We start from the raw sequence: 26089 nt of genomic DNA, 5'->3' as shown, positions 1-26089 counted from the left end.
GCACTCACCAAAAACTATTTTGCATTCCAAGCATCATTTTATCAACAAATTAAGGGAATGGTGATGGGAACCTCTATGGCTCCCGATATCACCAATTTATATGTTGCTCACTTTGAAGAGACACACTTACAAGACTATGCTTTCAGAAATAACATTTGATTTTACAAGAAATACATAGATGACATATTTATTTTTACTCTGGAGAGGAAAATAGATAGTCTTAAATCATTTTTATGCAGCTTAATAACAGAGACCAACATTTGTCTCTTAAGATGCAACATCATGATGTAGAGATTCATTATTTGAATTTAGGAAGGAAAGATACCACTTCAGCCCCTCCATGTATCACAAATCAACTAACAGGAATGCCTTTTTGCATTACACAAGCTTTCATAACCTGGCACTGAAAAATAACTTATTATATTGCCACTTTCTAAGACTAAAGAAAATGTGCTTGGACCAGAAAGATTTTGAGCAATAGGCAAGCCAAATGACCCAAACATTTTCCAGCAGAGGCTAGCCCAAAAAGCACATCAATGAGGGATATTGCAAAGCTAGAGCCAAACAGAGAAATAATCTGACAAGTCGTCACACCAGATATTGTATGCACGTTCAGATTTTCTTATCTAGCAGGGAAGATTCAAAGGATTATTCAAAAATATTGGTACATTCTCAAGGGTCATCAATGCTTCAGAGATAAAAGTCTTATCTACTATAATAAAACTCACCCTCAACGTTCTGAAGACAACGTTCTGAAGTCACTCAGTCACTCACTGAAGGGTTCATGGATTCATGGTGGTGAAGCCACAACACTGACCATGTCTCTCTGCCCCGCCCTCGCTTGACGGACCAATCAGAAAAAACACCCTCAACATTCTGAAACACAAAGGACCATCACAACACCGTTCCCAGGCAACACTAGGCAACGTAAGACGGACCAATCAGAGGAAACTACGTGACAATAAGGGAGGAGCATTCCCCAGCAGAATGACTCATTATCTGTGCAGCACGGAGAGCACAAAACCACCGCTGGAACGAGAGAAGAATATTCCTGCTGTGGGTATGTGCAAAAATAGACTGGGGGAGAGGGGAAAAATTTTTAAATGCCTAATGCCAGTACTGAAGAGTGCCAGAGGGCCTATAGCACAGACTATATTTGGGATCGCTTGACATGGAGTCAGAGGAGCCGGAAAACAACGTGCCCGTCACCATCTGGGACATGGGCGAACAGGACAAGCTGCGGCCCAGCTGGAAGGATTACCCGTGACCCAGCCAGCAGCAAACAGCGACCAAGGAAGGGGGAGGAGTACTCCTTCCCTGCCTAGGAATCGCTCTAGACTGGCTGCCAAACTGACGAAACAACCGCACACCGACGCACCACCTCCATCATTCGAAAGGCATCCACTCTTTGTTCAACAGAAATGCAAACTAATAATACAAAACAAACAAAGAATACATGGTTTCTCAGGCGGCTGCAGGTAACTCCCCACCCCCTTCCTCTTCCCCTTTTGCCGAAGCGGCCAAGGACGTGCCCAACCATCCCCAGCCTCAGGCAAGCTGTCTCCCACCTCGGGGATTCCCCGAGCACCCGGAAAAAGACGGCAGTGATTCCTGCAGCGCATAAATGTTCCAGCATTCCCCTGCAGCCGGCCTGAAATGGACCAAACATACCGGATCACCCCCCGACGGCCCGAGACCATGCTCTTCTCCCTCCCGCCAACTTAAAACAACCATCCCCATCCTCAGGCAAGCCGTCACCCACCTCCAGGATGTCCAGAACCCCAGCCCAATGGAAAAAGATGGCGCTGCTTCCAACAGCACATTTCTCTTCCAGCATTCCCCTACAGCAGCCCTGAAAATAGCAACAAATACCGACAGACAAAGAACGTGCTCCTCTACCTTCCGCCCATCAACACTGCTGCCTTAGCACAACACAAAAAAAAAAAAACAACACTCAACAAAGGCTGACCCCCCTACAACCACATTTACATTTCACCAACAGAAAGACCCCCTCCACAAACCTCCTTGACAGACAAACCACACACACACAATACAACAGAAACACACCCTCAAAGCCACACACCAATCCAACCCACTTTGCCAGCACAACACATCCCCCAACCCCCAAGCAAAAAAACAAAACAAAACAAAAAAAAGACACACATCAACAACCTGCACACACACCGCACCCTCACACACTCGCACAAAATAACTCTGTGACACATACACACACAAAAAAAAAAAAACACATACTAGCGCCCGTTTCATTGGTTTCGGAAACGGGCCTTTTTTACTAGTAGTAGAATATTCCAGAGAGCATAACCTCAGAGAGAGACTATTACCTTCAGCCCTGGCACCCTTACATCCTGATTCACCACCTGCTACCTATGGAGGCCACAGCAGTTGTTATCTCTACCTTTGAACATCTGCTTACTAAGAAGAAATTTCCACTCAGACATACTTCAGATTGTACATCACAAGTTAATTACATTGTACAATTTGCTTGCAAACTTATATACATAGGTAAGACCAAATGAATGGTGAAAACATGTATTTTTGAACATTAGAGCTGCATAAATCGAAATTTGTCAATTGCTTCACTTGTTGGTCATTGGAACACAGCTGGGCACTCCATTAATGATTAAAAATGTGTTGCTTTTTGTGCCATCAAAGATAACTGCAGGGGTGGTAATATAGATGATCATCTCCTGCGTATAGAACAAAGACTGATATGAGTTTAACACTGTTATTCCCTCAGGATTAAATCTGGAATTAGATTTCTGCCCTTTCATATAAACAGTATGTGAGTCCCCTTGCTTCCAGCACTGCAAGTAGATAACAATAATTTTTAGCCACACTTTTTTACTATATAGTCGCTCTCCAATTTTGATGGCAGCCATTCAAATAATTTTAAGTTTTTAATTTTTAGTCTTATTTGTACAACTTTTTCCCCCCACACAAACTCATTCTCCTGTTTGCAAGAGGCTCATTTGTTCATTTTTAACACTCATTTTTAACTGTCATACATACACATTGTGTTTCCAAGTTTCAAGTTTATTTAGAACTTGCTACCCCATCCATCAGTGATACCAGCTAGGTGGCTTACAGGCTAAAGAAAGAAAGATGAGAAAACAGAGAGAGCAAAGATGGCTGGGATACTAGAGGGAGAGGGGGGGAGAACTACAATAATCATGAAAGGAAATCAGGGGGATATAGGAGCACACACAAGGGAAGGGAATTACCCAAGGCTGTCAAAACTGCCACAATCATCATAGGAATGCTGTTTGAAAAAGATGAGTCTTCAAGTCTATTTTGAATCGGTCAAAGGATGACTGGAGTCATAACTGCTTGGGAAGCTGATTCGGGAGAAAACTGGTTTGGTGTGAATATAGTATCTAGTTTTGAGAAACAAGCTCTGTGATTTGCTGGTGAACAATTGTTTCAGTGTGTTTGGCTAAAAAGGGGAGGTTGGTTGTGGGGTAGTAATTTGCAGGATGAGTAAGAGAATAGGCAAAGACCTTGAGCTTAGGGTGAACAAATGCAAGATTCCAAGCATCTGCAATGTCTCCTGTTGAGAGACTGAGGAAAACCATAGAATGGATGTAGGGGAGGAATGCAGGTAAGAAATGCTTGAGTATGTAGGAGGGGAGGGGGTCGTGGGGCGCTGTAGTAGGTTTCAGGGATTGAAGATGTCTACTTAGTTTGGATGGAGAGGGGAGGGGATGGTGAAAGTTGAAAAGACTGTGGACGAGGCAGCAGGACTAGATTCAAGGCTGTTGTTCGGGTTAAGAGGACTGTAAGGCCTAACAACTGCTAGGGATTGTGAGGAGGAAGTGAAAGAGGCATGGAGTTGAGTGACCTTAGTTTCAAAATGTCTACATTGAGATTGAGCACTTGGAATGTTACTGAAGGCATCCTGAGGTGGAGTGATAATAGTGAATGACCGAAGAATTTTGTAGAGCACAGCTGAGGTAGAGGCTCTGGCAATTTTGAAGTAATAATCCTTTTTGCAGGATTGTAATGCAGTTTTATAGAGCCACATCAGAGACTTGTAGATGTTAAGAGGTGGTGTTGTTGGGTCGCCTTGCCATCTACGTTCTGCCTAACGAAGCTGTTGCTTCGATTGGCGAAGTTCCGCAGTATAACATTTCACTTGGGGTCTGAGAGACACCTGGGCAGTACACAAGACTAGTGGGGCCTGGGTGATGAAAGTATAGTGCAATCCAGAATTCCAGGTGGACACTTGATCCACCAGAGAAAGTTTGCTAAAGGCAGAGAGAGTAAATGAACAATTAGCCAATAAGGACTCTGAGGAAAGGCCACTAATGTCCCTGTATGGAACACTAGTGGTAGTGGGGCAGACTGAATTTCTATGTAAAGCATAAGTAAAAGAGATGAGGAAATGAGCCCTCTAGAGGACAGAGAAAATACCTGCATATAATGTGGACAGTGCTGCGTACATCTAGTAGCGCTATAGAAATGATTAGTAGTAGTAGTAATCTGTCCAGGGAAGGAAAAGAGAAGAAACAGCATTGACGAAAGGAGTATAAGTAGCCGAGGAGAGGACTAAGTCCAGCATATGACCCCCAGAGTGAGTAGGATGGTCTACATGCTGTACTAGACTCAAGTAAGAAAGAAGCTTATAGAAGTCCTGATTAAAGGGGAACTTGGATCATCTATGTGTATATTAAAATCACCGAGAGCAAGTGAGCTAATTTTAGGAGGTGTAGTAGTCAGTGAGGAATGTTTACAATAGCTGAAAAGAAGACGCTGTGAGTAGCGAGGGATGGTAGAGGAGGAGGAAGTGCAAAGGTGGTGTTGAGGGCATGCCAAATTGCACGGTTTCAAGGGGGGACTGAAAATCAGATGCAAACCCTGAAAGATCAAGGGCAGAGAAATAGATAATTGCAAGGCCTCCCCCCCATGGCGGTTAGGCCTATAGGCTAGGTAGTGGAGATAGCCAGTTGGGGTTGCCTGATGAACATAGGAGGCATCCGTTTCAGCAACTCAAAGCAGGTCTAATCTATGTGTAAGAATCAGGTCAAGGATAAGGAAGTATTTATTCCTTAGGGAGCATACATTGAGTAGGCCAATTGTTAGCTGGCCTGAGGGGGGGTTTAGGGGAGAGAGACATGGTGGCCAGTGGGAGGGAGGGAATGCAAGTACCAGTCAAAGGAACGAGTAGGTAAGGGCTGGGGGAAGGTAGCCTATGACCCCAGTGAACTGGGATTGTTTGCGAATAGTACATGATGAGGCTACAGAGCAGAGGTCCAGGGATCTTAAAACAGCAGATGGTGCAAGATGTCATAGTCAAGAGAAGAATGCGCAAGAAGGATGAGCACAAAGGAGCATGAACAAGGAGCAAGGCTTGCTCCTTGTTTGTGCTCCTTCGTCACAAGCTTGCGGCAAGCACCTATGCGGTGTGCATTGCTAAGACTCTTCAAGATATAGTACCCACTCGCTGAGGTCACTTCCGGCAAGAGGGCGGACTTAGCAGCTTGTAAACTGCCACATTCACAAGGTTTTTCTGCATAGGGAAGACAGCAGGCAGTAAGGAAATCCCTGAAAGACACAGCAAACATCAGCAGGCAAGCATCAAGTATCTTTATTCTCAGTGCACCTGTCCCAGAGCGTTTTAGGCTCCTAATACATTCATTGGGACCATTGTATAAATTTGTGTCTTTCTTTTATAGTGTTTTTTTACATGTTCATTTTTGTTTTTCTTGAAGATTGACAGCTTCCAGGTGACCTCCGGATGCTGCTACAATTGGATTTTGTTTCTATAACATCTTTCTGCTCTATAATATATTTGACAGGTTTGTTCTCAAAGATATATCTGTATGTAATCTAGCCCCATGAGCCCTCAGATTTAGGTACACAATAGTCTTTTTAGGATGTTTCTCATGCCATTTATTCTCTATAGATGAAATACAGTGGCTTTGTACACTATGGATTAGTCTAATCATTGCTATTGGATCTTTTGCCTTGCTCATTCTGCATGATATTTGGTATTAACAACCCTTAAAAACATTGCAATATACATTTCAATAAACATTGCAATATACATTTCAATAATGTATATTTCAAAAAAGTACAATCTCAATAAAACATACATGTTTAATTGAGATTGTATTTTGTGTAATATACATTATTAAGATATTTTATCTACATTTATGATTATTCATATTTGTTTTAATGTATTTTTGAGCTATATAAATGACCGTGTTGGCATTTTTAATGCAGAATTGTTATTGTACTTAGTTTGAAGTCATTTCACACAATTCTGATTATGTTGTATTTATTAATATATATATTTATTCTTATTTTATGTATTTATTTTCTGTTTTGCTTGTTCTTTAGAGCTTTTTTGACTCCTGAAGCAGGTCCTTTTAAGTTGGTGCTTTGCCAATAAATAGTTGTTTTTTTTTTTAACTTGACTGCTGGGTCCACACCATAGGGTTGCACACCATAGGGGCTTTTGTCCTCTTCATTTTGGTTGATATCCCTTTCCTCTCTGGCTCACTCACTTAAATGGTTTCCTGCTCCTGTGCCAGGCTTGCTAGCTTCTGCTCAGCAGTTGCCGCATCAGCAGCAAGCAGAAGGCAGGCGCGGGAACATTCCCCTGTGCAACCGGCTCTGCTGGACCCAGAAAAAGGAAGTTACATCAGGCATTTCTGCAATATAAGCAATGAATTACTTATAGAAATGTCCTGTTATAAAATGGCTCCTTTTCTTTTATTCATGCAGGTCTCGATACACAGTTTCTCTTATATGCCACCCTAACACAGTGTACACTCATGAGATTAAATGATTTGAGTTTCTTTGGCAAACCATCGTGACTGACTCAAAATACTATGTAGGCTGAAAATGTGCAATATACAAACATTATACATCTCATCCATATCATTGAACATCATCAGCATCCTGTCAAAATGAATTAACCTTTCGGTGGTTTTCTTCATGTATTATACATAATAGCCAAAATGAATTACAGACAAGCAAATTGCTTGCTGGAATGATGTATTAAAATAGTAGAATCAGTCAAATAAAAGTTTAAAGCTTATCTTGTAATATTTTTTTATGTTAAACAATCTATTTCAGTCAATGCAACTGTAAAGATGTAGATGAACAGATGTGAGACTAACATGAGTTAGTGCAGCAGAAGACATAGGTTATTGCTGGCAACTTAGAGCCATCAAAATATAATTCCTGAAACTCATAATTCTTAATCATTAGATATCCAGGGCTGGCCTAACAATTAGGTAAGACTAGGTAGTTACCTAGGCCAGCAGCATCTGTGAAGGCAGCAAATAGCAGCTGCATAAAAGTAACATTCAAACTATAAGAAATGTACCTGTTAACACAAAATGATTATGTCATAACCACACTCTGTAAGCCACTTTGAGCCTGCAAATAGGTGGGAAAAGGTGGGATACAAATGCAATAAATAAAATTAAAAAATAAGTACTGACAACCACAGAAACTCAAAGAACCATCAGCAAATATTTTCAAGTTTCAAGTATATTCAATATTTGATATAATATCCATTGTTACAAACATGAAGTGGTGTACGTGGAGGGATATTTTCGATATGACGTCCAAGTCGGACTCTGGATGTTTTGCACTAAATGTCCCAAATCCGAACAGAAAACATGACCATTTTGAAACCTCAAAATGTCTTTTTTTTAAAAAAACACCATTTGTAACAAGTTTTTGTGTTCTGCACGTTTATCTTTACAGGCCATTTTTGAAAAAAAAAAATCCTTAGAAAGGCAAGCCATTGGGATGTAGGAGAGAGCGTTTTTAGTAGACTGGTCCCCCAGACATCCCAGGAAAGCAATGGGGCACCCTAGGGGGCACTGCTGTGGGCTTCATATAAATGCTCCCAGGTAAACATCTCACCACTGCTCCCTTATCTTGTCTACTGAGCCCTCCAAAACCCACTAACCCCAACTGTACACCACTACAATAGCCCTTATGGGTAAAGGGGGTACCTATATGTGGGTACAGTGGGTTTATGGTGAGTTTTAGAGGGCTCACAGTTTCCACCACAAATGTAAGAGATAGCAGGAGGTATGTGCCTGGGTCCACCTGTTTACAGTGCACTGCACTGACCACTGCACTACTCTAGGGACCTGCATGTTGTTCTAATAGGCCTGGCTATAACATCTGAGGCTGTCATAGAGGCTGGTAAATACTATTTTTATTCACATTTTGGGGGAGGGGTCAGTGACAACTGGGGGAGTAAGGGGCTCATCCCTGATTCCTTCCAGTGGTCAACTGGTCAATTAGGGCACCTTTTTGTGCCTTATTCGTTCTAAAAACAAGTCTAGATCAAAGCATTTAGATTTTCACCCTGGACATTTTCATTTTGTTCCATTATGGCTGTAAAACCCTAAACCCACCTTAATCATGTCTTTGAAACACCCCGGTATGACCCCTTGTGATTTGGGTGCACTGCAGATGAATTGCATAGATAGACATTTGCAAAACAGGTTTCTTATAAGGTGCTGCCCAAAGTCACACTTGCCCCTGATTCCCCCCTCAAGTCACGACACTCCCACCCAGATATTCCCCAAGCAAGTCATGTACCCCCACCTAGAGAGAACCCTAGCAGCAAAGTCACTATCTCAATCTTCCAAAGGCCTCCCCTGGACTATCTTCAAATATTTCTGGTATCTAATGGGATGGGGAGTGATCCCAGTTGCTCCTGCCCTTGCTGGCACTGTATTCAAAATGGCACCAGTGTCCCCTAGCAATAGTCTTGCCGTACTGCCACTAGGGATCCAGTATCCATATAAGAGCCTTTTGCTGCTAGGGGTCACAGGTGCCATTTTTAATCCAGTGCCAGCAAGGGCAGGACTGACAGGAGATCACTCATGCCTGACCCCACTAGACACTAGGGATGTTTGAAGGTAGATCCGGATGGGGGCTTACAGGAGGTGGGGGAGAGGATCTTTGCTGCTTGGGGTCCTTCTGGGTGGGAGGCCATGATTTGGGGGGTGAACCTCTGGGTGGTTGGGGGGGTAATGACTTTCTAAATCTTCAGAAGCAAACTTAGGAGCTTAAGTCTCAAAATTAGAAGTCTATACCCTTCATATGAGCACCAGAATGTCTAATAGGAAAGAATAAGAATGTCAGATATTATTAAAATGTGTTTGCTCTAGAAATACATTGCTGAAAATTGGGTGAAATGATTAATTTCTCTCATCAAATAGTAATATACCAAATGATGGTAGATAAAGACCAAGATAGCTCACCACGTCTACCTAAAAGGGTGTTTCTGTTTGTCACGTGGATTCAGATAGACTTCATTTAACGCCTTAATTATGATGTCTTCCATTCCCCTCTCTTGGGTATATTCTGAGTCAACTTACTTCTATAAGTTGTGGTTTGCCTGTGAGAGAAGAAGATGAATTCTAGATATACTCCAAATTGTATTTAATGATTATGCTGCTGAATTTTATCCTGCAGAGGTACAACATGTAACTTCAGTTCAACTGATGATATGGCTCCATCATGTGGCCATCTGTTCAATTAGCATCAAAAGTATATTGAATTGTAACTCATTTCAGAGTGGTTTTTTTTTTAATGAAGTGTATTATCAAATGAAATAACCAATGCATGGTAACTTTCTCCAATATTGTAAGTTAACAATCAGGCTGCACAAAGTATAAAATTGAGGCTTTTTGTTTTAATTTTTGCATGGCTGTGAGCTCAGGAGATGCAGAAATGCACTGTGGGTTGATGTTCTACCCCCCGGCAGCCTTGTCCTATTTTTATGTTATAGCTCTAAAATGTGTTTAATGCTATTCTCACATCTTAGTATTTTTAGTGCTGTAGTTACTTCCTGTCATGGTATGTGAGCAATACATCATGTGTAATGTAGTCCCATGTATATTGCAGCCACCCCTGCTTAGTGTATAAGCTTCATTCCTATTGGTCTTTTCTTCTGCAAAGACTTCCTCTTTCTCTCAGCAGAGCTTAAGTCCTTTGTCTACCCCTTTGTCTGCTATTCCCTGATTATCTTTACTATCACTGCATTGATGGGTCAGCCAGGGTATGACTTTCTCTTTGACCTAGTCTCAGACTCTGCTCCTATTGTTCCCTTTGCCTTTCCTCCTCGCCTTGTGGGTGTTCTTCTTGTTCTCTTTTGACCCTGCAAGGCAGTCATGTCCATCTTGCCTTAGGAGCATGTTTTCCTCTGCTCCCCTAAAGTGAACTCATCTTTTTACCTGCTACTGCATAACTCAACATTTCTGTGAACCACTTCCATCTACCTATCAATTCTCCTACCTCTGCTATAAAACTTTTTTCTCTTCAGAATTCCACCTTCATCTCCAGCTACAACCTTCAAAAATTCAAAGTCTCTTGCCCTTAGGGCACCAAGTTTCTTAGAATCTACAACTATGAGTAAATTAGCTGCATTTATTCAATAAATTTCAGAAAAAGAACAGAGAATTCTTGTGTGTGTGCTGATATGCAAGGTTATACTGCCTGGATATTAGAGCATGTGTACGTTCTAAGAGGTCCAGGAACAGCTGATTGTTACTTTCCCATTGCCTTGGTATATTTTTGCCTGCTTATTTAATAAACTTATTTTTTTATACTGTGATTGAGTTTTATAATTGTGTTGTGAGTTCTTATTTTGTATTGTCTGATCTAGTAGAGTGGGCTTTTTTTTCTGAAATAATTTTATATTTTTCTGTATCACACAAATATAATTTCCACCTGCCCTGGAGTATTTTCCCATCACCCCAGCTCAATGTCTATTCAGCTATGTCTTCCCTCCAGTAGCATAGCCAGAACTGGACATAATTGTGGGGAGGGAAGGGACCAAGATTAACATGAGTGGACATTAGTGAACCGATATTCAAAGCAATTTAAGCAGGTAGGAGAGGCTCCTGCCTGCTTAAATCACCTGTGGCCACCTACCCCCCCAATATTCAGCAACACTAAAGTGGGCAATGTCACTAAATATCACCTCTGACCACCACCAAAAAAAGGGGCAGCTCAGGGGGTGGTATGGAGGTGGCATTAGGAAGGAGCCTGGGGTTATACGAGTACTGGCAATGTTCAGTGCTGGCACCCGCATAGCTAAGCGTCCTACCTTTGGCTGGTCTAGCTATGTGGGTCCCAGCACTGAATAATGTCCAGGATCTGCATAACGTTTTTTAATCCCCCCCACAAGCCCCCCCCCCCATGAACCCCCCTGAAGCAGGCCACCACCAGACTCAACCCCCACCAAAACACCTCACTCCCTACCACCATCTAGGTAGGAACCCTGTGGCCTATCTGAAGTCTCCGGTGGTCTGTGTGAGTCTTTGGGGGCAGGAATGAAGGCTACTCACTCCTGCCCCTTGCAGCTGCTAAATGAAAATGGCTGCCACAACTTCTCACAACAGTACCACAAGAGATCACAGCAATCATTTACCTTTAGCAGCCACAGGCGGCAGGAGTGAAGTAGCCCCCAACAACCCCCTGAAACTTCAGGTAGGCCCTGGGGGGCCTATCTAGATGATGGCGTGGGGATGGGGAGGTGTTCCAGGGGGTTGAGACTGACAGTGGCCTTGGGGAAGGGTAAAGGGAAGTGGTAGCCTGCTTTGGAGGGGGCTCAAGGTGGGAGAATTATTAAAAAAGTTAAGTGGGTCTTGGCCGAATCCAGCCGAGGCCCACATAATTGTCTTATGCAGGACTAGGCTGAATATCGGCTGGGACCCACATAAGCTCTGGCAGCCAGGACAGAAAAAATTAGTCCCTGATATTCAGTGCCAGTGCCTAGACACAGAGATGCCAAGTTACCCAGTTCCAGGCTGGAGATTTTGGCCCAGTCCTGGTTTTGAACTTCCATTCCTGTAATGTGCTGCAAGTTTCTTTACAAAGGGCTCTAACCACCTATATTCTGCTCATGGTGAGACATTCCTTATCTCCTAACCTCCCACCACCTTTCTGCATACAATATAAAAAATAACAGAGCCCAAGGTGGGGGGACACATTTTAGACCGCCTCCCCCAGCTGCTGCCCCTCCCCCACCACTTCCGACCCCCCCCCCCCCACAGCCGCCCCTTACCCACCACGTTCGACCCCCCTTCCTCCGCCACCGCCACCGCTGCAAGGTACCTTTGCTGATGGGGGTCCCCAACCCCCGCCAGCCGAAGGCTTCTTCAGCGCCGGTCTCCGGTGTGCCGCGTTCGCTGATCTGTGCTGCTGTCTTGAGTCTTGACGTCCTGCACGTTCCTTTAAGTGAAATTGAACATGCTCAGTTTCACTTAAAGGAACGTGCAGGCACGCCGCGTTCACTGATCTGTGCTTACTTCCTCCTGACGTCCTGACATGCAGGACGTCAGGACATCAGGAGGAAGAAAGCACAGATCAGCGAACGCGACTACATGTTCCTGTAAATGAAAATGTGTATGCTGAGTTTCACTTAAAGGAATGTGGAGGATGTCAGGACTCAAGACAGCAACACAGATCAGTGAACGCGGCGCGACGGAGACTGGCACTGAAGAAGGCTTCAGCTGGCAGGGGTTGGGGACCCCCGCCAGCAAAGGTACCAGGGGCCAAGACTAAATCTGTGGGGGCCCATGCCCCCGTGGCCTCACCTAGCTACGTCCCTGGTTTCTTCATAATGCGCAAGAGGAGAGGGAAGCCAGAAGTGTTTCTTGCTGCATCTGCTGCTCCCATGACAGGCCCAAAGGACCGCTTCATCATTCCATTGACTACATCCAGTGCAATTGCCGCGCCTGTGGAGGTAGCATCGAGAGGGGAATGGCTCTCCCCATTATAGGCTGACATCACTTTTAGCCCAGACATTCAGAGCCTACCACTGAAGCCGGAATCATGCCATGTTGAGCAGAGGCTCTCTCCACCTGTACAGGCTGTTGAGGGATGCTTCTTCTGTTATCAGCCATGAATTTGGTGGCATGTTGGCCATAGGTATGACAGTACCAACGTGTGTCAAATTGGCACTACTGCCTGGCTACCGCGTACCCGGGTGTTATTCCAAAATACGCTGTAGAAAATATTTTCTATATTCTAACGCGGGGTGCATACCCAACAGTAATCAGCAGTTGGCATGTGCTGGACATTTAGTGCGTGAGACCTTACCACTAAGTCAATGGGTGGCATTAAGGTCTCGGGCCGAAAATGGACACGCGTTGGTTTTCATTTTGCCGCATGTCCACTTTCCGGCACATTAAAAAAAAATCCCTTTTTTCCAGGCGCACTCAGGAAATGGACCAGCATGCATCCAAAACACATGCCTACACCAGCGCAGGCCACTTTTGGTTGCGCCTTAGGAAAAGAATCCCTTAATAAGTCAACCAGTGCTGATAATTGCCAATTAACAAGCAATTATTGACACTAATTGGCATTAATCACAGTTTACATGCACAACTGTTTAAGAGATTCTGTAATGTGATGCATGTAAATTCTAAGTCGCATAGTTGAAAAGGGGGTGTTTGGCCATGGATGTACAATGGGCGGGTCACAGATTTTTCACAAATCTATGTACGTTGTTATAGAATACACTCAGCCTGTGCCTAATTTAGGCATCGACATTTACACTAAGTTTTACTTGGCATAAGTACCCATGACTCAAAAAACATACAGTAGAATTAGAAAAGGTACAGAGAAGGACAACGAAAATGATGGGATGACTTCTCTATGAGGAAAGGCTAAAGCAGCTAGGACTGTTCAGCCTGGAGAAAAGACAGCTGAGGGGAGGTATGATAGAGGTCTATAAAATAATGAGTGGAACGGGTAGATGTGAATCACTTGTTTACTGTTTCCAAAAATACTAGGACATGCAATGAAGATAAATGGCCCAGATGCACTAAACCTTAACAACCCCTTAACGACCCTTTTAATGACCCTTTACTGACCCTTAACGAACCGTAGCATGCATCAAAGGCCATTTTCCCACGAAGCTAGCACCTAACGAAAACAGAATGCAAACGAGAAACTACCATTGAAATGTGGAGAATTCGGAATGCACTAACCATACGACGATTGCAACGAATCATCTACCATCTGAAATTTAACGTGAGCTCAGACCTGTCATTAAGGCCTGAGCTGTCATCTCTCTGCTGGCCCCTGCACCATAAAAATCATGTTTAAAAATAAAAGTGAGCTCCCTTCTTCCCTCTGCCTAAAATAAAAATGAAACTAACATCAAAAAAGGATAGGGAGGGGGCAAAGGCACTCATCAGGAGTGTCCTGTATAGACAGCCTTGCCCCCCCCCCCCGCCCCGCCCGAGGTCGTCGCTGCTCCTCGATTCCCCCTCCATTATAAATAAAAAATCAAATCATAACTTTAGCAGCCCGGCTCCCCCCCCCCCCCTTCCTCTCTACTTTTCTCCCCACAGCTCCGCCTCCCGAATCCTCCGCACTGTGCCCCGCCCCCTCTGCCCCCTCTTGGAGTCGTCGCCGCCATTCCCCCCCTCCACCGGGCCCCCCCCCCTACCGGGCCCGTGCAGCGCCTCTCACCTCTGTGTGAAGGCTCTGCACAGGCAAGAAGAACAGCTCAGCTGATTCTTTCGCCCAGTCTTCGTTCGCGTCTCTCTCCTCCTGGGCCCACCCCCGTCTGACGTAAGTAACCTACGTAGGCTACTTACGTCAGATGGGGGCGGGTCCAGGAGGAGAGAGACGCGAACGAAGACTGGGTGAAGGTATCAGCTGAGCTGTTCTTCTTGCCTGTGCAGCACCTTCACACAGAGGTGAGAGGCGCTGCACGGGCCCGGTAGGAGGGGGGCCCGGTGGAGGGGGGGGAATGGCGGCGACGACCCCAGGAGGGGGCAGGGCACAGGGCGGAGAATGTCAGGGGACGTGGCTGGGAAAGAGAGGAAGGGAGGGGGGCTGGGGCAGCCTTAAAAGTTTTTATTTTGGTTTTGAAGCGGGGGGAAGCGAGGAGCAGCAGCGAACTCTGGCGGGGGCAAGGCCGTCCATGAAGGACGCTCCTGATGAGTGCCTTTGCCCCCTCCCGATCCATGCAATGTGTTTGTGTTTTGATTTTTTTTTGGGGGGGGGTACTTTGGACATTTGTGGCATGCGCAGAGCAGCCAGCATAACACTTGGCTGCTCTGTGCATGCTTTAGGGGCAGATTACCAACGGGGAGTACACAGGTTTGATGCATTGTACTTTACAGTACCATACCAAACATGTGCGACCTTTTTTTTTGGTGCATCCTTCGTTTTTTAAAATTCGTTAGGGACTTCAACGTTTTAGATTTTTTAACATTTGGTTGATGCATCTGGCCCAAAGTAGTAAATTTAAAACAAATCAGAGAAAATATTTCTTCACTCAACATGTAATTAAACTCTGGAATTCGTTGCCAGAGAATGTAGTAAAAGCAGTTAGCTTAGTGGGGTTTAAAAAAAAGATTTGAATAGCTTCCTAAAAGAAAAGTCTATAAGCCTTTATTACAATGGACTTGGAGCAAATCCACTGCTTATTTCTAGGATAAGAATAAAATGTACTGTTTTGGGATCTTGCCAGATACTTGTAACCTGGATTGGCCACTTTTGGAAACAGGATGGTGGGCTTGATGGACCTTCGGTCTGTCCCAGTATGGCAATACTTATGTACTTAATAATCTGTGAATGAGCTCAGCCAAGTTATAAGCCCTTCCTCCAAAGAAGTCAGGCACCTTAAGCTTGAATGTGGAAAAAATGTATCATAATTCTAAAAATAAATAAATAAATACAAATCCATATTCAATTTGGGGAGATGATGGTTGAAAACATGCTGTCCAATAACCAAAAGCACTTGCATGATAATGTCCACTATTCACACTTACAATTATGTGCATAGATGCAGTTGGGTGCTAACTGGTATTCTTGTTTAGCACGCAAATGCAAGGAGGAATTAACAGGGGGAGGCATGGAAATGTCCAACAATTATGAACTAAGGGCCGGATTCTATATATGGTGCCCACTTTATGCGTGTAACTTAAGTATTGAGTCAATCAGCACTGATAATTGGGTGACAATAAACAATTATTGGCATTAACTGGCCCTAATTAGGATTTATGTGCCTATTGTATTCTATAATGATGCGCACATGAATCCTAATGTACATAATAGTTCGGGAACAGGATTAGGGGCATTCCTAAATTTTACATGGTTACATATAGCATATGGCCAAAATGCACCTAATTTAGTAGGCTCATGTGTTAAAAGTTTGCTTAAGTGCTATTCCATGACTATATGTATATCTCCAATAACATGTAGTTTGCAGGTGAGAGTATTCATGGGTGAAGTCTTGGCAGAGCATGGGTGGGATGTACACTTATGCATGTAACTTCTAGAGAATTATCAATTATGTTCATATATTTAGAACGTGGGTGCACTCATTTAGGGGCCCTTTTACTGAAGCTTAGCATATGCTAACAGACATTAGTGCAGGCTAAATGCTGGGTGTCCTATGGGACATATGGCATTAGTGCATGCTAATGTACTTTACTAAAAGGGCCCCTTAGCCAGCTCTATAGCGGGTGTAACTGCCCACACCTAGGTGCATAATGCATATATATCCAGTAACCCTTGTATTTTATAAAGGAAAGTAGAGACCTACTTTTCTTTATAGAATATGCACCTATCAGATGCTCGGTTATAGAATAACCCCTCAGAGGGGCTGAATATCTTGGCTATAGATATAGCTTGACAGCTGTATGTATATTCTATGCTTTAAATATTAAACCATTGGTTGCTTGCCTATAAATTGGGTCATTGATATTAAGATGGATTTTTGCAAGGGTGAAAGTTTCATGAGTTGGGGGAGTCTATGTGCAGCCAGTGCTGTTATATTGAAAGTGTTATTCTTTTCATTATATGATGCTTGTGTTGTATTTTACAGTTTTTAATTGAAATTTTTACAGTTGTATCCAAGGAATATCACTTGTTCAGAAATACAGAAACAAACTTAACAATATTCAAGGAAATCAAATACATGTAATTGGCAAATAAGTCATTTCCCTATTAAGTCCATGACATTGCGGAGAGGTGAACAAGCTGAGATCAAAGGAAATTAAAGAGAGAGAAAAGAAAAAAAAAGCTATCCTCTCTAACACGCATCAAATAAGCTAAATTAGCATCAAATGACACTACAGATTATATATTTACTGCAGATCAGTAGTTGCTACTCTAACCAGAGAGCTAGAGACTGCTTTCTTACTGCTGACAAAAATAGACAATGGAGATGGCTCAAAGAAAATATATTTGACTGATTTCTGTTTAACAACATATTTACACGGGAACTTTAGAAAAAAAGAGTTCTCCCAGCTGTAAAACAGCCAGTCTAATTAATAGAAAATCCTTTGAACTTTTTTGTGTTTCTTTAGTCAGGTTAGGAAATATTCTGGTAACAAAATAGAGGGTAAAACAGTACACAAACACAAGCAACCAAAGAAGCACAACTGGGCCTTCAAGACTGAGACAAACAGGAGTCCTTTTAGTCTGGAAAACCCGACACAAGCCGTGTTTCGGCTTAAAGGTGCCTGCTTCATGGGTCCAAAATCACAATACTCTCAGAGACACAGAAAAAAGGAACACTGTAGAAACAGGTTCCTTGCTGTGATAATGTCTCCTAAAGAAAAGGAAACGCTTGTGCTCGCGCTTTCGTAGTGAACGCTGACATCCCAGGAAAAGCACATTTTTTCTTAAACAATCACAACAACCAAAGGGGAAATTCTCTAAATGGTGCCTAAAGTTAGGCATCGGGAAGATCCATGCTAAACAAGCATTCTGCAAAGGGCACTCTGCCTGGAACGCACTTTACAGAACACTGGCTTAGCACAGATCTTGTGCCTAACTTTGAGCATGGTGCTTATGCCTACTGAAACCTGGTGTAAATACTGGCGCATATATGACTCTATTCTATAACATAGCACCTAATTTCTGGGGAATGCCCCTCTCATGGCAACGCCCCCTTTTGAGTTGCACACCATAAAATTTAGGTGCGTATATTATAGAATAGGGTACCGAGCAGAGCCACACATAAACACAAATGATTGCCAATTAACACCAGTTATTGATTGTTAACAGCTCATTGATTATGCGTAGATCTGGGATCCATGCCCAACTTTGAGCAACCTAGGTAGAATCAAGGGGTAGTAATTCATTCTGGGTGTTATGCAAAAGAACACATTTACTAATAATGCGAGCTAATATGGTAGCACCTTTGCTTAAATCTAGCCGAAGGAGCATTGTTCCTACAACTTCAACATTTTTGGCATGGCATGGCACTAATCTAAAAGTGAACCAATGTATCTTGCATTTGTCACCTTTCCTACTTTCACAAAGTAAATTGCCTTTGATTAATCCCATCACGCTTATCAAACATTGAGACTGCTTCACTTTTCTGAGGATATGAACTCCCCTACAATGTATAGAATGACAATGATAGCAATCACAGAGAGGAACAGTCAGTATTTCTTAACTTTAACATGGTTAATACACTTTAACAATTAATAACAGTTTAAATCTCAAAGATTTATTTTCTAATTAGTACCTACAAAACTACATTTGCAGAATAGTGTTGGCAATACTTTGTGCTCTAGTGTATGGCCATTCTGGTAGTTCCAGTCCTCTGCCAGCTTCTATGCCTAGGGCAATTCTACTTTGCCTCCGGCTACCGGATCTTTTATACAAAGGTGCTTTCATGTTTATGCCTTAAGGACATTTCCATTCAATGTGACTTATTAATACTGCTGGATTTTTGTATGAAAAATTCAAGGTCTGTGTGAATGAAGCAAAACCTCTTGAAAGGTCTCTATACAATTGGAGTATGACCAGAAATTCAACGCTGCAGTCTAACAGTTATCCAGGATCATGTCAGGCCTGTGTCTAACCTAAGAGACTTCTCAACCAGCATTATTACCATATACTTCTTTTTCTCCTTTTCAGCTCCCTGTGAGGCCAGCACATTCTTCTGCCATAGTAACATGTGTATAAATAATACATTGGTCTGTAATGGAGTGCAGAACTGTGTGTATCCTTGGGATGAAAATCACTGCAAAGGTAATGTATTTACCTAGAATGTTCTTATTTTTTATTTTGTTGTCATGAGTGAGAGACATAGAGCAGGTCATGTTAATTTTCAACTATTAAGGGGAAAGGAAAGACGATTATATTTATGTATATTCGCTCATATGATATACCCCTAATTCTGATGCATGGAGTTTGGGTGGAGAGCACGGACTAAACAACCGAGAGAGGAGTTGGGGAAGATCTGGGGCAAGCATCTGAAGGGGTGATACAGAGTGCCTTGAATGAATTCCTTCAAAGAGGCGGTAAATAAATCCTAATAAATAAATAAACTTGGATAAAGGGACAATAAGGACACGATAGGAAATGGAGGGAAAGAAAATGGCCAAGGATTGAGGTGATGAGGAGAGAAACAAAGGACTACTGAAGATGAGGGAGAAAGTATTGTTGTGGGAGAGAAACGGAAGAGTGATGATAGTAAAGGGGAAACCAATGGGAAGAATGGGAGAAGAGAGGAGAGGATGAATAAAAAAAAGAGCAAAAGAACACCACAGGAAAGGATAGATTAGACAATCAGATGAATAATTAATAAGGAACTAAGAGAGAGAGGACTGGGTATCAGCAGGGAGGGTAAGGACAGGCCATCGATCAGTCACAGGGCAATTGGAAGTCCAGTTAGGGTTCGTGGTAGAGAAGGGCGTGGGCACCCGCGGTAACCACGGGGATGGGGACAGAGCCGGTGGCGACAGATTCCGCAGAGATGGGGTGGGGATGGGGACAGAGCTTATGAAGATGGGGACAAACTTTGCCCCCGTGTCATTTTCTACTTTGAAGCCTGTCAATGACCTGGACTGTTATTTATGTTTGAGTGATACAAATGACAATATTTTGAATTTTTGGAAATACAAGAAAACATGCTGGCTACAACTAGCAAAATTTGCATGGGAAATCCTGTACATTCCTGCTACCAACACATCTTCTAAGAAGACATCTTCTATTGCAGGAAGGACTGTGGAAGACAGGAGTGCTAGACTGAATCCTGAGATTGTTGATGACTTCTTATTCATCCACAGATTAAAAAATCTTAGCAGTGCTTCATAGGGTATATTTCTCCCCTGCTAGGGCATACAGAACAGGTTGTATTTTGTAACCCTGGATACTTTATCAGAGTGGATTAGGGTTTCTTTGGGTAGTAGAAATCAGCTATTGTTGGAGTTGGAAGGGTAGAGGGTGGGGTGGGGCATTTATTATAGTTGCTCGTTGTTATTATTGTTTTCTGTTTGTGATCTATAAACCACATCCACTATACTCCAGAGGTCTTTTGATTTTATCAATAACAAATAATCAACTTTATTTAAGCACTATTTAAGTACAATACTTGCCATATAAATTCACCTTCATTAAACCCTAAATTACTCCACCCTCACTCAACATTCACTACCACATTCAACACATAACATTCTGTTCAAGGGGTAACTTGTATTCCCTTCTGGTGCCCATTACAAATTCATTTGACATTTTCTCATTAACGTTTTTAACTTGTTCCTTTCCTTGAATAATGTCCAGTCTTTCCCTTCACAATAGTCCTTGTTACTGCATAGTCTTCCATTTTCTCCCTTACATTAGGGTGTATGAAGACTTTCCGGCTACATTAGTAGCCTGCTTGTTACTTGCTGTCAAACTTATTTCATCCAATGTTCATATGGTCTTTATAAATCCACATTGAGCATACTCTGCTTGCCATCCAATGTCATCTCACTTGTTATCCATACTAGGCACTCCACAAGATGGGACTCAACTTCCCCTCTCCAATATCACTCTTGTCTCATCCCAAATATAACTTCCACGTTACTTTATGCATAAGCTTTTTTTTTTACTATGTTTTTATTAAAGGTTTTGTCATACAGATAATATAAAAGTAAACACAAAATCAAACAGAAACCCCCCGAAATAAACACAAAAAAGATCAGCATAACATAATCAGAGTTCCATGGCAATACCTGGAGACAAATAGCAGGGATACACAAGGTCAATGAGTGCTATGTGGCTCCTGACAAAAGAGGTCTAAACGAGCCCAGGTCCTCAAAACAGACTTAATGTTTCGACACCTATGGGCCAAAATTGTTTCATATTTTCTGATCACGCATACATAACTCCACCATTCATTATAATTCAGGTACACACTATTTTTCCAATTGGAGACAACTAAATGCAAGGCAACAGCTAGCAGTATGTTGTACAATTTCTTATCAGACTCCAAAAGAGAGATAGTAGGACAAGAAGCTCGTAAGATCACAACCTCATAAGAGAGCACAGTGGACTCAGGCAAATGAAAGATAAGACACATTTTTGTCCAAATAAGTTGCCAGTAAGCTCTGACGTTTTTACAGAAGAAAACCATATGCGCCAGTGAACCATCTCTTTCCTGACAAGACCAGCAGTTGAGGTTGACACTCTTAGTGATTCTGGCCACTCGAGCAGGAGTCCAATAGGCTTTGTGGAAGATGAAATGTGAGGATTGGGATATTGCTGCTGACTTCGTGGGACGCATGGAGTTAACCCAGAAAGTGGACCAATCAAATTCAGATGCATCCAAACCAAATTCCGCTTCCCAAGACATCCTCAATGGAGCAACTGCATCGGCATATAGATCCTGAAGTTTTTTTTATCTAGCAGAGATGCCTTCTTTCCACCTGATGTAATGGTGTGACAAAAGGAGATAAACTCTGAAAGATTCGACATAAGTGAATTGGAGACCTGAAAGGTTGAAATATATGTGGAGATGTCCTTCCATGTGCCAGAATCTAGTAAAGAAACATTATACAATACAGACAGAGCAGCAGGCGATAACAGAGTACCAGCAATATACAGTTGCGACAGCTGCCATACACCCCTCTCTTGCCATTCCGCTGTTTGAGACTGCAGGAGACCAGCTGGAAAACCAGAGTTATACCAGAGAGATATATCCTCCAAAGAGATAGCACGGATTCCAAGACCAGCTCTAAACATACGGATATCAGCTTGTTCCCCAATACGGACCCGTATTTCACATTCTTCTTCAGGAGGAACAAAATATCCTTTAGCACCAAAGGCAAGTATCAGTTAATGTTCAAAAAAGCTTTTACATATCTTAATACATTTAAACTAAACAATCTTAGACCACAAGCTGCTTACTGGGGGAAACCGCGTCCAAGGCCTGCCCCCTTTCCACTTCCGGTATCACTCCTGGAGTACCTTCATTATTACCAACAGGGATTTATAGTCTGAACTCACTCCCCCTCATTAGGGTTCATTACATTCCTGCTCCTTGTCATTACCACTCCACTTCTAAATTTAGACCATTGGGGACCACTGTGCGCCATGCAAAAATTACCTCTGTAACCTCTGTTCTTGCATTCCTAGCACTTCACTGACATCTCCACCACGTTTTAAAGACACATGAATTAATGCTGTAAATTGCAATTCCTCTATTGCATGATTTGCGTCTCTCCAGTGGGTCACTAATGGGGTTTCGAGGCGGCCATTTCTATACAGCTTAAATGCTCAGCAATACGCTGCTTTAATTTTCTATCCATATGCCCTACATAATACAGCTAACACGGGCATATTATACAGTACACAACCTGTTGTGTCTCACAGGTAGTATTGTGCTTAAAGAAAAATCTTTTTGTTGAACCTGGAACAGGCACATTATCGACTGACATCGAATAGGTACAGTAGACACAGTTGCCACAAGGGGAATGGAATCCATTTACTTGATCATTCCGATTACATTTCAAAATCTCCCTCATATTTGCTCCACATTTTTATGCAACCTTTGGGCGTTCTTGGAGAGCCGCATGAACCCCTAGCACTCCTCAGTGTGCATGGATTATCTTAACAGCAATACCTGCTGCCTGAGCAGAATGTGGTATAACATACATGGGGGGGATTAGAACCAGACATGTTTTTGGATGAGACAAGAATGATATTGGAGAGGGGAAGTTGAGTCCCATCTTGTGGAGTGCCTAGTATGGATAACAAGTGAGATGACATTGGATGGCAAGCAGAGTATGCTCAAAAATGAGGATGTTATAATGCCTTTGTATCGCTCCATGGTGCAACCGCACCTCGAATATTGTGTTCAATTCTGGTCGCTGCATCTCAAAAAAGATATAGTGGAATTAGAAAAGGTGCAGAGAAGGGCGACAAAAATGATAAAGGGGATAGGACGACTTCCCTATGAGGAAAGGCTAAAGTGGCTAGGGCTCTTCAGCTTGGAGAAAAGGAGGGGAGATATGATAGAGGTCTATAAAATAATGTGTGGAGTTGAACGGGAAGATGTGAAGCGTCTGTTCACGCTTTCCAAAAATACTAGGACTAGGGGGCATGCGATGAAGCTACAATGTAGTAAATTTAAAATGAATCGGAGAAAATGTTTCTTCACTCAATGTGTAATTAAACTCTGGAATTTGTTGCCAGAGAAGGTGGTAAAGGCGGTTAGCTTAGCAAAGTATAAAAAAGGTTTGGACGGCTTCCTAAAGGTAAGTAGTATAAAATGTTTTGTACACTTTTGGGATCTTGCCAGGTATTTGTGACCTGGATTGGCCACTGTTGGAAACAGGTTGCTTTGCTCGATGGACCTTTGGTCTTTTCCAGTATGGCAATACTTATGTACTTATGATTTACAAAGACCATATAAACATTGGATGAAATAAGTATTTGACAGCAAGTAACAAGCAGGCTACTAACGTAGCCGTAAAGTCTTCATACACCCTAATGTAAGGGAGAAAATGGAAGAGACTATGCAGTAACAAGACTATCGTGAAGGGAAAGACTGGACATTATCCAAGGAAAGGTTCGAATAGATTATCTTTTGAGAAAGTTAAAAACGTTAATGAGAAAATGTCAAATGAATTTGTAATGGGCACCAGAAGGGAATACAATTTACCCCTTGAACAGAATGTTATGTGTTGAATGTGGTAGTGAACGTTGAGTGAGGGTGGAGTAATTTCAGTTTTAATGAAGGTGACTTTATATGGCAAGTATTGTATTTAAATAGTGCTTAAATAAAGTTGAGTATTTGTTATTGATAAAATCAAAAGACCTCTGGAGTAAAGTAGATGTGGATTATTAGTAAACTCTAGTGTTAGTGAGAGTGCCCCCCTAATTAGGCAATTATCTGTGATTTATAAACAACAGTTGCACAGCATATTGTTCCTTTTTATACTTTGATAAAAAGATTTAAATATAAAATCATAAATGTTCAAGGCTTCTGCAGTTGAGGACAGAGCTCAAGGGGATGGGTCAGGGTCGGGGACGGAAACAGGGCCCGCGGAGACAGGACGGGAATGGAGACAGAACCCACGGGGATGGGGTGGGAATGGAGACAGAATCCATGGGGAAGGGGCGGGGATAAGGACAAACTTTGTCCCCGTGTCATTCTTTAGTTTGCGGAAAAGACAGCAACACTTAGCCGTACATTTTCTGGAATTGTGGAATACCTCAAATTTACCTAGAATCAATTAAATGTGTTTCATAGCATATGGTTAAGCCATTGTGCTTTTGAAGTCATCACCAGAAACAAGAATATTCCTTAAAGTAAAACACTGACAGAACTTAAAGAGGAATAGCCTTCTTATACCGTACAAGAAACTATTGTCCTTGGCCTGGGTGGTTACTTCTACAAGAAAATGGGAAATGTACTTTTCCTTTTATGAGAGAAATTGTGGAAACAGACTCGGTCAAAATAAGAGAAATATTTTATTAGTATTTATCTTATTGTCTATGTAAAATTATTTATTCATGCTTATTTTTTTTTAGAAATAGGTTATTAGCATTTTTAGTAGTTTATAAGTTTTTATTTATTTAATATTTTTTGCACTGTAACTGTATAGTAATTTATGTTCATTCATTCTTTTTACAGGATTGTTTTGCACTTGAAGTAGCCCATTCAGGGTAAAATACAGCTGTGTCAGGCACATTTTTAACCTTACTGCTAATAAAATATTTCTCCTGTTTTGGCCAAGTCCGCTTCCACAGTTTCTCTCTTACTGGATCTAGCTTGATTGCCTGCCAGTTTGCTATTTGAAACTTTTCCTCTTATGTGCACTGTAGGGATGTGAACAAGGCAAACATTTTTGGTTGGTTTGGGCCATTTTTCCAGTTTTGTTACATTTTTCAGTTTGTTTCACATGTTCATTTTTTTTAATTATCATGTACTAGAACTTTTTAAGTTTTAATGTGTGCTAATTGAATTTACACATGTTAATTTATAGGTAAATGTGTGTTAAATTGAGTTAGCATTCACTAAGGAGGTAATTCTATAAAGGTCGACTAAAGGTAGATGCTAGGATAATGCGAAGCATGAATTCTATATCAGCAATTAAGTTCACAATAACTGTTACAGAATACTAGCACAAGGCAATATTTACATGTATCATTTTAAGTGCAACAATCAAAAGCTGGTCTAAATGCTGACGCCTAAATGCTGTCAATTATGTGCAAAATTCACAATATTCTAAAAGGTTAGCACATAAGGTTAGCACCCCTGCCCAGTCCATACCCCTCCCACATTCACACCCTTTCGCAGTTATACACTATGGAGTTTGGCACTAATATTATACCATAGTGCTTAAGTGTAGTCAGGTGCATAATTGCAAATTAGTACCAATTAACTCCAATTAGCACTAATTGGTTATTAGTGCCAATTTGTATCTTAGTAATCAATAAACTTACATGCATAACTGCCATTTTTCTTAACCTAGACAGGCAATTTTGTGGCTAAGCACAAAAATGTGTACACAAGATTATAGAATTAGGGAGTCAAAGTACAATTCTATAATTAGGCACCTGCACACATGTGCACACAAACCCCCAGTTTCTATATAGGTGAAACTTAAGTTGCACTTAGAAATTCAGTCATATTATGGATTTGCATGCATAATTTAATTAGTTAACAAGCCAATCAACGCTGATAATTGCTACTTAACAATTATTAAAACTAGTTGGCATTAAGTGTATACTATAATGTGGTGCATGCAAATTCTAAGTCACATAGATGAAAAGGGGTTGTTGAATTGGCAGGTCATGGGCACTTCTAAAATACTGTGCAATCCACTTACAG

The 26089-nt window shown here is 42.0% G+C and overlaps 1 protein-coding gene across 1 annotated transcript in view; it reads left to right on the top strand.

Moving 5' to 3' along the window:
* The window catches only part of NETO1 (neuropilin and tolloid like 1), a 424908-nt gene that overhangs the window by 351928 nt on the left and 46891 nt on the right, over positions 1–26089 (top strand). Inside the window, exon 8 of the mRNA XM_030212767.1 lies at positions 18904–19017. Coding sequence (XP_030068627.1) covers positions 18904–19017 — 114 coding nt within the window. The remainder of the gene's footprint in view (positions 1–18903; positions 19018–26089) is intronic.

The sequence above is a fragment of the Microcaecilia unicolor genome, chromosome 1 (genome assembly GCF_901765095.1).
Source record: "Microcaecilia unicolor chromosome 1, aMicUni1.1, whole genome shotgun sequence".
NCBI classification, from domain to species: Eukaryota; Metazoa; Chordata; class Amphibia; order Gymnophiona; family Siphonopidae; genus Microcaecilia; species Microcaecilia unicolor.
The sequence above is the reverse complement of the archived record's forward strand: the minus strand, read 5'-3'. Positions and strand labels throughout refer to the sequence as shown.